The sequence below is a fragment of the Etheostoma cragini genome, chromosome 4, assembly GCF_013103735.1.
Source record: "Etheostoma cragini isolate CJK2018 chromosome 4, CSU_Ecrag_1.0, whole genome shotgun sequence".
Lineage (NCBI taxonomy): Eukaryota > Metazoa > Chordata > Actinopteri > Perciformes > Percidae > Etheostoma > Etheostoma cragini.
This window is the reverse complement of record NC_048410.1, coordinates 28,347,006-28,359,344: the sequence shown is the minus strand read 5'-3', so window position 1 is coordinate 28,359,344 and position 12,339 is coordinate 28,347,006. Positions and strand designations below refer to the sequence as shown.

The 12,339-nt window shown below is 41.6% G+C and overlaps 1 protein-coding gene across 4 annotated transcripts in view; it reads left to right on the top strand.

The window, feature by feature from the left end:
* The window catches only part of ephb2b (eph receptor B2b), a 129,682-nt gene extending 118,009 nt beyond the window's left edge, over positions 1-11,673 (top strand). For all 4 annotated transcript variants that reach the window (XM_034869662.1, XM_034869660.1, XM_034869661.1 and 1 more), the window contains exons 12-16: positions 1,567-1,782; positions 2,186-2,335; positions 4,666-4,859; positions 5,768-5,923; positions 7,019-11,673. In XM_034869662.1, the coding sequence (XP_034725553.1) occupies positions 1,567-1,782; positions 2,186-2,335; positions 4,666-4,859; positions 5,768-5,923; positions 7,019-7,127 (825 nt within the window). In that variant the 3' untranslated portion in view covers positions 7,128-11,673. The remainder of the gene's footprint in view (positions 1-1,566; positions 1,783-2,185; positions 2,336-4,665; positions 4,860-5,767; positions 5,924-7,018) is intronic.
* Positions 11,674-12,339: the final 666 nt, after the last annotated feature.

Genomic DNA, 12,339 nt, shown 5'->3' with positions numbered 1-12,339 from the left:
TTTTTACAGTGTGTTCTGGGGACAGGCAGCTAGCAGATAGTGAGGAGATGTTTGCTGTATGTGACAACAAATGTTGTATCCCAAAACATGTGTGACATTGCTTAGAGCACATTTAAGCACTATTTTTAACAGGGACCTGTTTTTAAAAACACTACACACAATTAGCACAACCATGCACCCAATTAGAAGAACATCTCTTCTCATCTCTAGACCCTCTAAAATTAAACACTCTTGTAAAAACTATACACTAATTTATGAAAACCATAATTAGTTCCCATATGAAACACACACGATTCATATGACTTAATTCAGTTTAACCTAAAACATGTCTAGCAATTCTACTTCTCAGTGATTAGAGATTACTGTAAATGAAGTACTAAGAGAAAGTGCAAATACCACCAAACAATACACAAGACCCATGCTGCAGACTGAGGAACATATCATTTATTTCTCTCCATAAACCCAAATCGGTCAACATGTAGATAAGGACAATCACAACAAAGCATGTTTACTACAGTAGTCCGCCTAACACTGTCAGCTCAGCAACCAACAAACACAATTCTGTGTCCAGTACAGGTTACAATTACATTGAAAAAAACTACAGTACAGAAAATACTAGACTTACCTGCTGCATTTTTATAGTGCTTTGACCTAATTGGTGTGTCTATAAGTAAGCACACCTGATGGCTGTGTTCCACAGATTGGCTCACAGGTGTGGTCATTTGACAGTCAGTGCTTTGGAATTGGAAGTGTGAGGGTTGTAGTGGTGCACATCTGGCCCAATGGTTTGCTCCTTGAGTGGAAGGTTTTGATAATTGAGTAATACTTTCGATTTCAGTGTGTAAGCAATCGGCAAAGAACGTAAATACTCACCAAGTGCAATATTGTGAAAATGCAATTTTAAGTGTAAAAATGCAATGATGCATTAGAATGTTTGCTTCCTCTTTAAAGTCACCGATAAGGCGGATGCTTCTTTTTTAAAAGAAAAAGGTACTACGTTCAACTCAATCGGTCAGCCAGAGTGCTGCATTCCAAAGACTTTGTTTAGCAAACCATCCTTTTCTTTCATGGCCATAAGTCAGTGGAATACTCTCCCAACACACCTGATTACATGCACACATCCTCACACCTTTTCATACATGACAAAAGGAAGATATTGTCAGAACAACTTGTACATATTTATGAAGTGTGTGTGTGTGTAATTGGAGGGGTTGGGGTTTTGATTGCATAGTTTTGTTGGGACGAGGTGGGGGGACTGGTTTTAGGGATGTGGGAATGATTGAGCCCAGGATAATTGTAATGATGCAACTTTGCACATTTGTATTATTGTAATGTAAATTAGGTGTCAATGTGTTTGTAAAATTGTAAGTTCAGATGTTTTGTACTTGACTTGCATTGAATATTTATTTTTTTACCAACCTGCCAAGGGACTAAGGGCGGAAAAAGTAATTGTGCTACAACCTGGGACAATGCATCTCTCCATGTTTTTATACAAGGTTCATGTTTCATTTTGCATTGTCCCTATTTAAATGAAATTACATCACATTAAATATTTCTGTTTTACAGCAAAACGATGGCCAGTTTACTGTGATCCAGCTGGTTGGTATGCTACGCGGCATCGCCTCAGGCATGAAATACCTGGCCGACATGAACTACGTGCATCGCGACCTCGCTGCCCGGAACATCCTGGTCAACAGCAACCTTGTGTGCAAAGTGTCGGACTTCGGCCTCTCGCGCTTCTTGGAGGATGATACATCTGACCCTACCTACACTAGTGCTTTGGTAAGAACCATTGTTCCCTTCCCCTTATGACTAAACCAGGCCAAAACAGCCTTTGCAAATACGCTTTTTTAATTATGTTATGAATGAGAAGTGCTATTACATGCCCTGATTGAGAGTCCTATTCCTACAGCGCTACCATTTGGTTTTATTTAACCCAGGTTTTACATACATTTCACTGGACTCCCACACTGCTCTCTCTACCGATATAAAACATCATCCCTTCCTTTCTCCTTCCCCAGTATTTAATGTAGCACACTTTACTCCCAGGGGTTTTGTTATATCCACATCCCAGTTTGGATTACCGTCAGCATTGTTGCTGTGTCTCTCTCCGGAGCCAGGACACTGTGACGGTCAGGTTTCGGTCTCGCTTCCCTTGCTGAGGTCGTGCTCTTTGTGTTTGCAGGGAGGGAAGATTCCTATCCGATGGACTGCACCCGAAGCTATCCAGTACAGGAAGTTCACCTCTGCCAGTGATGTGTGGAGCTACGGGATCGTCATGTGGGAGGTCATGTCCTACGGAGAGAGGCCTTACTGGGACATGACCAATCAAGATGTATGTATTTACCTTGCCCATGGTCATTTTTTAAATGCTGTTAATACTTGAGTCAAATTTCCCTCTTAAACAGTTTTTACTACTATTACTAGTACTACTATCTGCTTCCTTTCATTACAGCCTCAGACCCCTCAGAGATACATTTTGTCATTAGATCTGCTTTCCCACAGCTAAACAGCAGCTTTCACTCATGGGTTTCATATGAAAATCCCCCCACACTCACCACAGACGCATAATCAGATCATTCGAAATGCACGGCAGTGCTCAGTGGACAATTTCTGCTCTTGACTGGAGCCTCCATTTCCTATCTCCCCCTGGGTAGCAGAGGATCGAGCAAATTATGGGGAGCAAGATAATGAAAATAGTTTCAAATTGAAAGTGAGAACACTAATGTGCTAAGAGGGACTGAGGACCTCAACGGTTATCTTATTAGCAGCTCCAGATAGTGTTTCTGCTCCATCGGGGTCCTCATTTGGAGGTCTCACGAATGAGATTAATCTGAGTCTGAACTGCAGCTCCTTTAATGGCCCTGGTAATGAGCAGGGGATTGTGCGTCCTCGTCACAAGTGTCCTCCAGGTTGTTTCACTCTGTTAAACGTGCACCACCTCTGTGTGCCCCCCCGACCAACAGCAACACCGGTCCAGGCCAGATGAATCTTTAATGTGGCTTTGGAGAGAGAGAGAGAGAAAGAAAGAGAGAGAGGGGAAGGGAGAATGAAATACTTTGTATAGGCCAGAGATGAAGTCACAGCTGGCAGGAATGTGAAGTTGGTGGAATAAGGTTTATGTTCTTAATGACCTAACTAGTGTTTAACAGCTCTTCACATGGAGAACTAATGTGGTGATTTGTGCACAAATATATATATTTATACATTTACATGTGCTTAAGTAATAACTGTAATTGAACAGTTTGGACTCGGAGGCAATAACACACAGTTAATGACTGCAGCAGTTGTTTTTACCACATGGTGAGAGGCACAGATGCTCATGTTTTATGCTCCTCAGAAGAGAGAGGACCACAATGGAAATCAGCCTTTGGACTTTATTGTTTATTTTAACCTTTTTTCATGTCCTTCCTGTGTTATATGTGGTTCATTTTTAAATCATCAAATTCAAATTAAAAGAGAGCATTGGTACCAATGTTTGCATTATATTTGGCACAAGTGTTGTGAACGTCACTTAAATTGGGGGTTTTATCCAAAACTCCATATAAAAAAGCTAGCATACACATTTATTATATACTTGTGTTGTCTATGGAACATGAGAAGATGTTTATCAATTGGGCTATATCAGTGGTGGAAAGTAACTCAATACATGTATTCAAGTACTGTAAATAAGTATGTAGTTTACGGTACTTTTACTTGACTTTAGCATTCCTATTTTATCCTACTTTATACTTCTACTCCATTACATTTCAGGGGGTAATGTGGCATTTTTTTCTCCACTGCATTTATCCAACAGCTACAGTTAGTAGTTATTTGTCAGGTTGAGATTATGAGTTTATGATATCAAGATGTTGTTACAGGTTTAAACCAGTGCTTCTCAATTTTTTCGGTTTATGATCTGTTAACATGAAAGAGTAGTATCTACTTGTGGCCACTTGTCGGGTTTCAGATGTCTATGAGGAGTTAGGAGTTAGACGTTTTCCCCTTTAAAGCAAAGCCTTCTATATCTTACAAAAACGCAGAGCTTAGAGAAAAATCGGGATAAATGAATTCAGAACTTTTTCTTTCCTACCACAATAATCATCTCACGACCCCTTTGATTTATCTTGTGAGCCTTTGAGTAACCAAATTGTATGTACAGTAGTTAAAGCTATAGTGCGTAGTTTCTTCTGAATTCTAAGTAATGACAACAAAACTTATGTAGTAGACATAATGAACTTGTTTGGATTAAGTACTTTTACTTTTGATATTTTAAGTACATGTTGAATGAATGAATACATGGTTTCCTTTTGTGTCTGGCCGCTGATAGGACCCATCCATTATTGGATTATTCAGACACATTTGAAATAAAAACATTCCCAGTGCTGACACAACTCTAAGTACATATAGGGTACTTGTATTTATATAGGGTATAAATACAAGTACAAGGTACTAACATTAAGTTAATATTTCAACATTAATGTTGTGAAAGCTTTTGTACGTTTACTTAAGTAGGATTTTGAGTGCAGGACTTTTACTTGTATTGGTACTTTTACTTACACGTAAAAGTAAAGGACATGTGTACTTCTTCTTCCACTGGATCGTCCACTCTCTCCTCTCCATCAATCGGTCTCCTTTTTGTAGAGCCTCATAGCAACCCTTAGAGATCTCTGTCTCCCCCTGCAGGTCATCAATGCCATAGAGCAGGACTACCGGCTGCCCCCACCCATGGACTGTCCCAGCGCGCTGCACCAGCTCATGCTAGACTGCTGGCAGAAGGACCGCAACAACCGGCCCAAGTTCAGTCTGATCGTCAACAACCTCGACAAGATGATCCGCAATCCCAACGCGCTGAAGGCCATGACCCCGTTATCTTCAGGGTGAGCGGCAGGAAGGCTGTTAATTAAATTAGTTTGAGTGATTTGTGTTCGTCGGTAATACTCGGTATCATAAAGTATGTTGCAGAGTAGACTAGTGTTTAAACGGGTGTTCTTCTCTTTTTCCCAGCTCGGCCCTGCATGTGTGTTTTCTCTCATCTCTGTATTCACTCTCTGTGCGCGATCTGCATGTGTGTTTTATCTTGTCTCTGTAGGCATCCCACAAGACAGGCCTCTGGTTTGAGCATCATTTCCCATTGATGTGGATAATATCTTGAACAATACAATGCTTCTGATATTCTGTAAATGTAAAGGCTTTTCTCTTCCCGACAGGAAATTCATGCTTCTGCCAAAGTGCCATCAATGGCAAAGTTGACTTTTTTTTCCACACACAGTGTCTCTTGTTTCTCCTGGCGCCGAGCGGTTATGCAAATCAAAGCCTTTTGGTTTGATAGATCAAATCCTACCCACGAATGCTTCAGGCGAAACCTGGATTGAAGCACTTCTGCATTTTTTTAAACAAAACATTTTGAAGTGTTTCTGCTCTGGGTGTTAGTTTCCTCTGAGAGCGAAAGTTTTTTTTTCTAATTTCCATTATCCCTGTCTGTACATTCATTTGTGGTGGCGTGCAGGACCGAGGGCAAGATTTTCCACAGACACCGAGGGGATATATTGGCTCCTTGAAGCCTATCACTTCATTTGGAAAATACACTTTATGAGGAATCCGTTTGGAAAATATTGGTTCATGCATAAGGCCAGTGGGATCCTCTTAAGTTCTCCCTAGCCTTTTGAAAATGTAATGTAATAATTCACGTTTGAATCATGTGCAGGTGGTCTGGGCTGTCTGTGATTTTGGAAGTGCCAGTTTGTATTATCATTACTCTTAACGGCTCCCGCTTGTGTGTCCTCAGTGTTCATCTCCCTCTCCTGGACCGCAGCATCCCAGACTTCTCCAGCTTCAGCACTGTGGACGAGTGGCTGGATGCCATCAAGATGGGCCAGTACAAAGACAATTTTGCCAGCGCTGACTTTTCTACATTTGATGTTGTGTCCCAGATGACAATGGAGTAAGTGCTAATGATTCCTACCTGCTGGGTCTGAGAAGCATAAGGAAAAGGAGCGCATAAAATGGATTTGCCTTGTCTCATATATCCTCAAAACCTGAACCAGCACCAGACTCTGCCTTTGGCCTTTTATAAAATATGCTTGCCGCACTGCATGTAATTAGCAGATCGTAATACTGCAGTTGCAAGGATGAACAGTGGGCACGATACCTCAGAAGCCATAACAACACCCTACATTCCATGCCATGTGTCTAGCAGGCCTCTCTTTGACCTTATTTTTAGGATTGAGAGGAAACATCATAGTATGGGGTTAGTTGGCCAAAGTTTTGGGAGAGAAATCCTCCTTTCACACAAGATATAATCATGTTAGGAATGCCACCTGTAGGAAAGATAAAACTAATTTCCTGTCGATGGTTAACAGTATCACGAGCCAGAGATTAACCTCCCGAGATGTCGAGCTTCGATTCTTTGAAGACGACAGATGGAAGTGTGTAATCCAATAAGCGTGATTTCTTTCATGATTCAGAATTAGGAGAGAGGAATTTTATTTTCTAAAGGATAAGAAACTTTTGAACTGTTATGTTTGGAGCTGATTCCACCGCCTCCAAACAGAGTGGATTTTGCTGTTGGTATTTATTTAATATAACACATCACCACTGCAATGAATACTGTGTCTACAATAGACTGGAGTCCATGAGATGTTGTGAATGTGTAATTCTTAGCATTTGTGTTGGCGGTATGAGATGGCTGGGGTTAACCACATGAGTCAGTAGACAGACAAATACACTAAACTGGCATCCAAACATTTTCTGTCATTATATAAGCTTTCTACCCTCAACGATGGATGAACACGCAGCTGTTTCATGCCTGTTACTTTACTGTCATCTTGCTTTTCATGTGTGTTTTTTCAGCTGTTTTCTGTTAGCCTTTCTGTCATGCCTCCATTATGTTATGTAGTTGACAGACATGCATAGATAGATTCATAGATAGAAAGATGCACTGATAGATACAAACATACATAGATAATGTACAGTAGATAGATTCTGCAGTGTTTGTAGTCCGTGGTAACATAATCCTGACATCTGTCTCTCGGCACAGGGACATCCTGAGGGTTGGTGTGACGTTAGCAGGCCATCAAAAGAAGATCCTCAACAGCGTCCAGATGATGCGGGCACAGATGAACCAGATCCAGTCGGTGGAGGTTTGACCCCCCCCCCGAGTGGAACAGAGAGGGGGTAAAAAGGCGGCTGGGATGCGGCTCTGGGTGCGGAGGATGGAGTGGATCTTTTTTTCGCGTTACAGTGTGTCTGGTCTTCCCACCAGGCTACCATTCATCCCCCGTTCCCCTCTCCAGTTCCCTCTTATCTCCTAACCCTGACTCTCCATCCATCTTCGGGATCCGCTGTGGAGAGGTGTGCAAAACAAAGATCCATGTGCAGAGGGCCCACAGCCAACCCATCTTTGGAGCCAGAAACATGGTGACCAGCAACACGTTTTTTCAATCTTCCTCCAATTTTCATTTGATGTTGGACTTCTTCTGTTGTTTTTCTTTGGTTTGTTTCTTCTGATAATTTTGTAAAGATTTTTTTAAAGAAAAAAAAAAGAAAACCTGAGAAAAGGCAAGGAGTTTATCTAAATTTATAGATGATATAAGCGTGTACACTAGACAAACTGAGTAGGAAAGCTACCCTTTAAAAGGGCAAAAAAACAAAAAAACAAAAAAGAAGAATTATGGAGACGAGGCCATCCTCGACAAGGTGTGTCCTGGCATCTTCTTAATTCTGGACATCGCGAGGAGTCACAGAGTTCTCTGTGGCCTTCTGAAAGGCAAACCACAGAGGAGACTGAGGGACGCGCACTCCCAACGGTTTCCCCTGGAGAGAAATAAATTCAAAAGAAAACCATGAAATGGACGACATATGACAACACGTGACTGATGTCAACACACATCCATTCAGACTGACAGTTCACACAGTGAAATCAACACTAAAGAAAAAGAAGGAAAAAAAATACATAGTTTTTTTCTCACTGCAAGTCATTTTCTATATTGTGTTACATTTTGTGATGAAAAAATCCATCTCACCATGCAGTTTTTTTTAACTTTCACAGTGAAATATTCACAGCCTGCCAAATAGAACCCTTCCCGTTTTGCCCCCCAGTCATGATCCTGTACTGTACATCTCAGATGCACTTGACCTGCGGTAACGCCAGGACTCAGAAACAGACAGAACTGACCGCAGGGGACCTTTAAGTTGTTGTCACGTCACTTTCTTTCCTTATTTTGTGAAAAAAAAGAGCTTGTGAGTAAAAAAAAACAACAACAACAAACCAACGTCCTACATAGATTCAAAGAGTTTACATCGCGGTCCACACACACATACAGTGTGTGCTGTAATAGCATCCTCCTTCCTCTCCAGCGTTGTCCGTGCACTCGTCGCACACACACACGTACCACGTGCACAAAGAAGCAGTAGCTCCCGAAGCGTCGGGACTCGTGTTTGATAGCATGCTGAGTGAGTGGTTCATTTAACAGTGCTTTGATTTGCTGCAATTACTAGAACTCTGTTTAGTAAAAGCTTGGATTTGACACACTTTACAGAGTATAATGTGACTGCATTATATTCAGTGTTTCTTCTTCTTCTTCTTCTTCTTCTTCTTCTTCTTCCAGTTTTCCTTTTGAAAAGACTTATGTTTAAAGTATTAAAGTTTTGATACCAGACATGGTTGTTTTACACACACACACAGTCATGAATAGACTTTGCAATCAGGCGTTGATGAATTAAAATCAAAAATGCATCGTGCTATATTTTGCAATTTCTCTATGGATATTATTGAATTGTCATTTATTTTTACTTTTAGTTTTTGTTTTGTTTTCTGCACTGAGTCTATTGTTTGACTCCAACAAAGTCTGGATCTTCCATCAATGCTTAGAAGTGTATTTTGGATCATGTTGGTGCACAAAACCATGTAGATAAACCGCACTTCCCTGTGATTGGTTTTGATTTTATAGACAGTATTATGCATTTATTATATGGCCTCCTGTCTCGTGCGTACAGAGCTGTCAATCATTGGTTGCGTTGCCACTGGTAACCTGGTGTAAACGGTTATGCGTGGGAAAAGATGGAGTTCGTAGCAATGCAATGATTCCCTGGAGTCGGGGAAGCAGGCAGGTGTTTTGTATACAGCCAGTAAATGATATCGGCGGTGCAGTGTTCCTACCGGGCGCCGCTCCGAGACCTGACAGCCAGACACGGACGTCCAACTGTGAACCATCGGTCAGATGTGTCTAGTCACAGCGGGGCGGCCGCACCCCGATCACAGCCGCTCTGTCCAGGCACTGATTCTCCCTCTCTCCCCCTTGATCGCACACATGCCTGTCGGCCACCTGTCTGCCGCTCCCACTGATCTCCACGCAGTCGGCCTCCAGCAGTTGTCTGGTTTTGTCTCCGCGACTTTACAAGCGTCAACAGCAGCAGCAGCAGACCGACGCTCATCAGCGGGGCAGTCGTGTCTTGTCTTAACTGGATGCTGCGTGCCAATGAGTATGTAGGACAAAAAAGATTGGACAATGCATCCATGTTGGCTTGAACCACATTCTCAGGCTTGACCTGGGTTTTTGTGCTGTCCCTACAGACCTCTGTAGCACCAAAGCCCTGGGTGAAAAAAAAGTGACACACCTCAGTTACTGCAAACCCCTGTTGTCTTACCTTTCATTACACTGGCTCTCGTTATCCCTGGAGAAGTTAAGGACATGGGCGGAGGGATTTTTATTCTCTTTCTGCTCCATAATCCTCATCTGCAGTGCAACACATCAGAACAAATATTTCCCTGGGAGCTTTTATATCACATGAAACTGGGAGGACAATCATGAGCTGTTAGTCATAGCTGAGAGATGATGAGAAGTGCCACTAATGCCAACATGCAGACTGCTTTTTTTTAGTTTTTAGTTTTTGTTTTAGACTGTCAACCCTTTCCATTCTTTAATACTTAACAGCTCATCAGTTTTATTTTGTGAGGCCTTCTCATGGTACGGCAAATATTCCACCGTCAGGAAAAACGCTTAATGGGTGAGAAATCAAGCAAGAAATGAATCTAAAGTATACACAAGGCTGGTGAGTTTCCTGCTCCGGTCCCATTAAAGCTCGTTCAGATGCTTGTCCATGGACGCTGCCCAGACTTTCAGTTATTAATCAAGCAATTATCCTTGAACTTTGCTTCAAGGGATTACCCTAACCATGGTGGCCAGGCATGCTTATTGCTGGTCATAAAATAGTGCTGAAGTTGACTTTATGTTGCATACTGTCAATATTTTCTTCTGGCTAAGAGGATACTCTTTGTTGAACTCCTTCTGAAGGGTTAGATTGTTGATTTACATTTTATCTGAAGGAGTTTTAAGAAAACCTTTTTGATTGAATGAGTGTTTGAAAATGCTATATTAAGTATTTATGTATCTTATTTTGATGGCACAAAAGAGACGTAGCGGGAGAATTAATTGACGCACTTATGTCAAGTGTTTCAAGTGTTTTTGCCTGGCTTTTCAACAGCAGGCCAGCGGCTGCCTTTACACCAAGGCCCACGCTGTGAAAAAGCCCAAATACCAAGTTACTAGTTCATCTGGTACAGTTTTTATGGAGGTGTGGGGATTATTCTTTTATCAGCTCCCTGAAATCAGACTAAATATTCAAGTAAAAGTATTGTCCATTAATGTAAATGGTACAGAACTGAACATTGAATAACCGGGTAATTTGTATATACAGGAAGGTATATGCCCTTCATGTCACATTCACTTGCATTTGTCTTCGTATTTATTAAGTTTTACAGCACCAAAATTTGGCCACCTACACATGCACACTCCAGCTTCTCTAGTTTAAAAACCTTTTTACTGTTTTCCTCTGTAAATTGAAGCAGACGCAGCGTGGTCCTGGCTCCCGTGATGGGTTCACACTTAAAACATACTCTCATCCTACATCTGTGAAGCAAAGTAAAAACCACTCAGTCCTGCCCTCACCGTGTGCCATTTTTTTTTTTTCAAGGACGGAGGAAAACCGTTAAGTCTCGGTGTTACTGTTACATGATCGTGTGCATAAACACGAGCTGTGCCAGGCAGTACCCACTGGGCTGCGTTTGAACGCCGCCCAACTCCAGCATGGTCGGAGCGAGAGATCTGCCTCATGGATGTATTAACTGCCTCCTGTTGTGGCGGACAGAAAATAGCTCCTATTTGATGGAGGCAGCACGAAGCACCAGAGCGCCCTCTACTGCTGTGGTGGTCAAATGTAGCTTGGATTGATATTTTCAGGTGCAGATATACAGTCTGTGAACGCTGCAGCAGGCAGAGCTCCAGTGTTCAGGACACTTCAGCGTGCTGCTGATGGACAACAAGTCTGTGTCTTTCCCACTGTTGGACAAACGTTCATACCAATACCATACCACCTGTCTCCCCCTACATGACCCTGTGTTCCATCTCTGCCCCCCCCTTGCCCCCTCCCACTACCACTCTGGCTGTTGGCCTGTACAGACAGGGCGTCTCCACATGTTCCCCTGTCCTCTAAAGCTCACATTGTAGACCAGTGCCGGTTCAGACCACTGTGACTGATGTGGGAGATCCTGTATTTCTGTATAAATGTATATTGACTGTAACCCTGTGAATGATGTAACAATTTCATTATTTGTAATATTGTCATTGGTTTATTTTCTAAAAATGGAAAGCCCAGCTTGACTCTCCTCAATAAAAAATAAGATCTGTTATAAAACAGTGATGAGTCGTGTGTTAATTGTCTGTAACTTACCTCCACTCAGGAGGTTTTCCATTTGGAGGAGTCTGTCAGCAGGATTATGAATGAAATACTGGCCCGATTTTTATGAAACTTTGTGGAAGGATGTAGCAGGGGCCAAACAAGAACCCATTACATTTTTTGGCGGATTCCAATCACGGGGCAGATAAACGCTTTTTTTTACCCTTTCATTTACATTAAGAAATAGGGTGTTTATATATAATAGAGCATTCATGTGTCATGTGTCAGAATAATCTGAAAAATTAGTAAACCCCCCCCCCCCCCCGGTAAGCTTACACTGCATGTGAGGTATGGCATGCTTTGGCTGAGGTCTGCTCTTAGATATTTATGTTCATGTGTTCATGTTTTTGTACAGTTTTTATTTGGACTATATTTTACAATGAAAGTAATCTGTGCTATCATAAATGAGCAAAATGTAGCCAATGCTAATTGTAAACCAATAACTGGGGACTACAGAGTTTTTGTGATCTTACAGAAAACATGTCTACGTTACAGCTGTTGAGCCTAAGTGTAATAAATCTTTGATTTTAATATCACATAAAAAGCAAGTAAATAAATAATGTAAATAACTGTAGAAATAGTTTTAAAAATTGTGATTTCATTTAAATTACCTGGAGATGATAA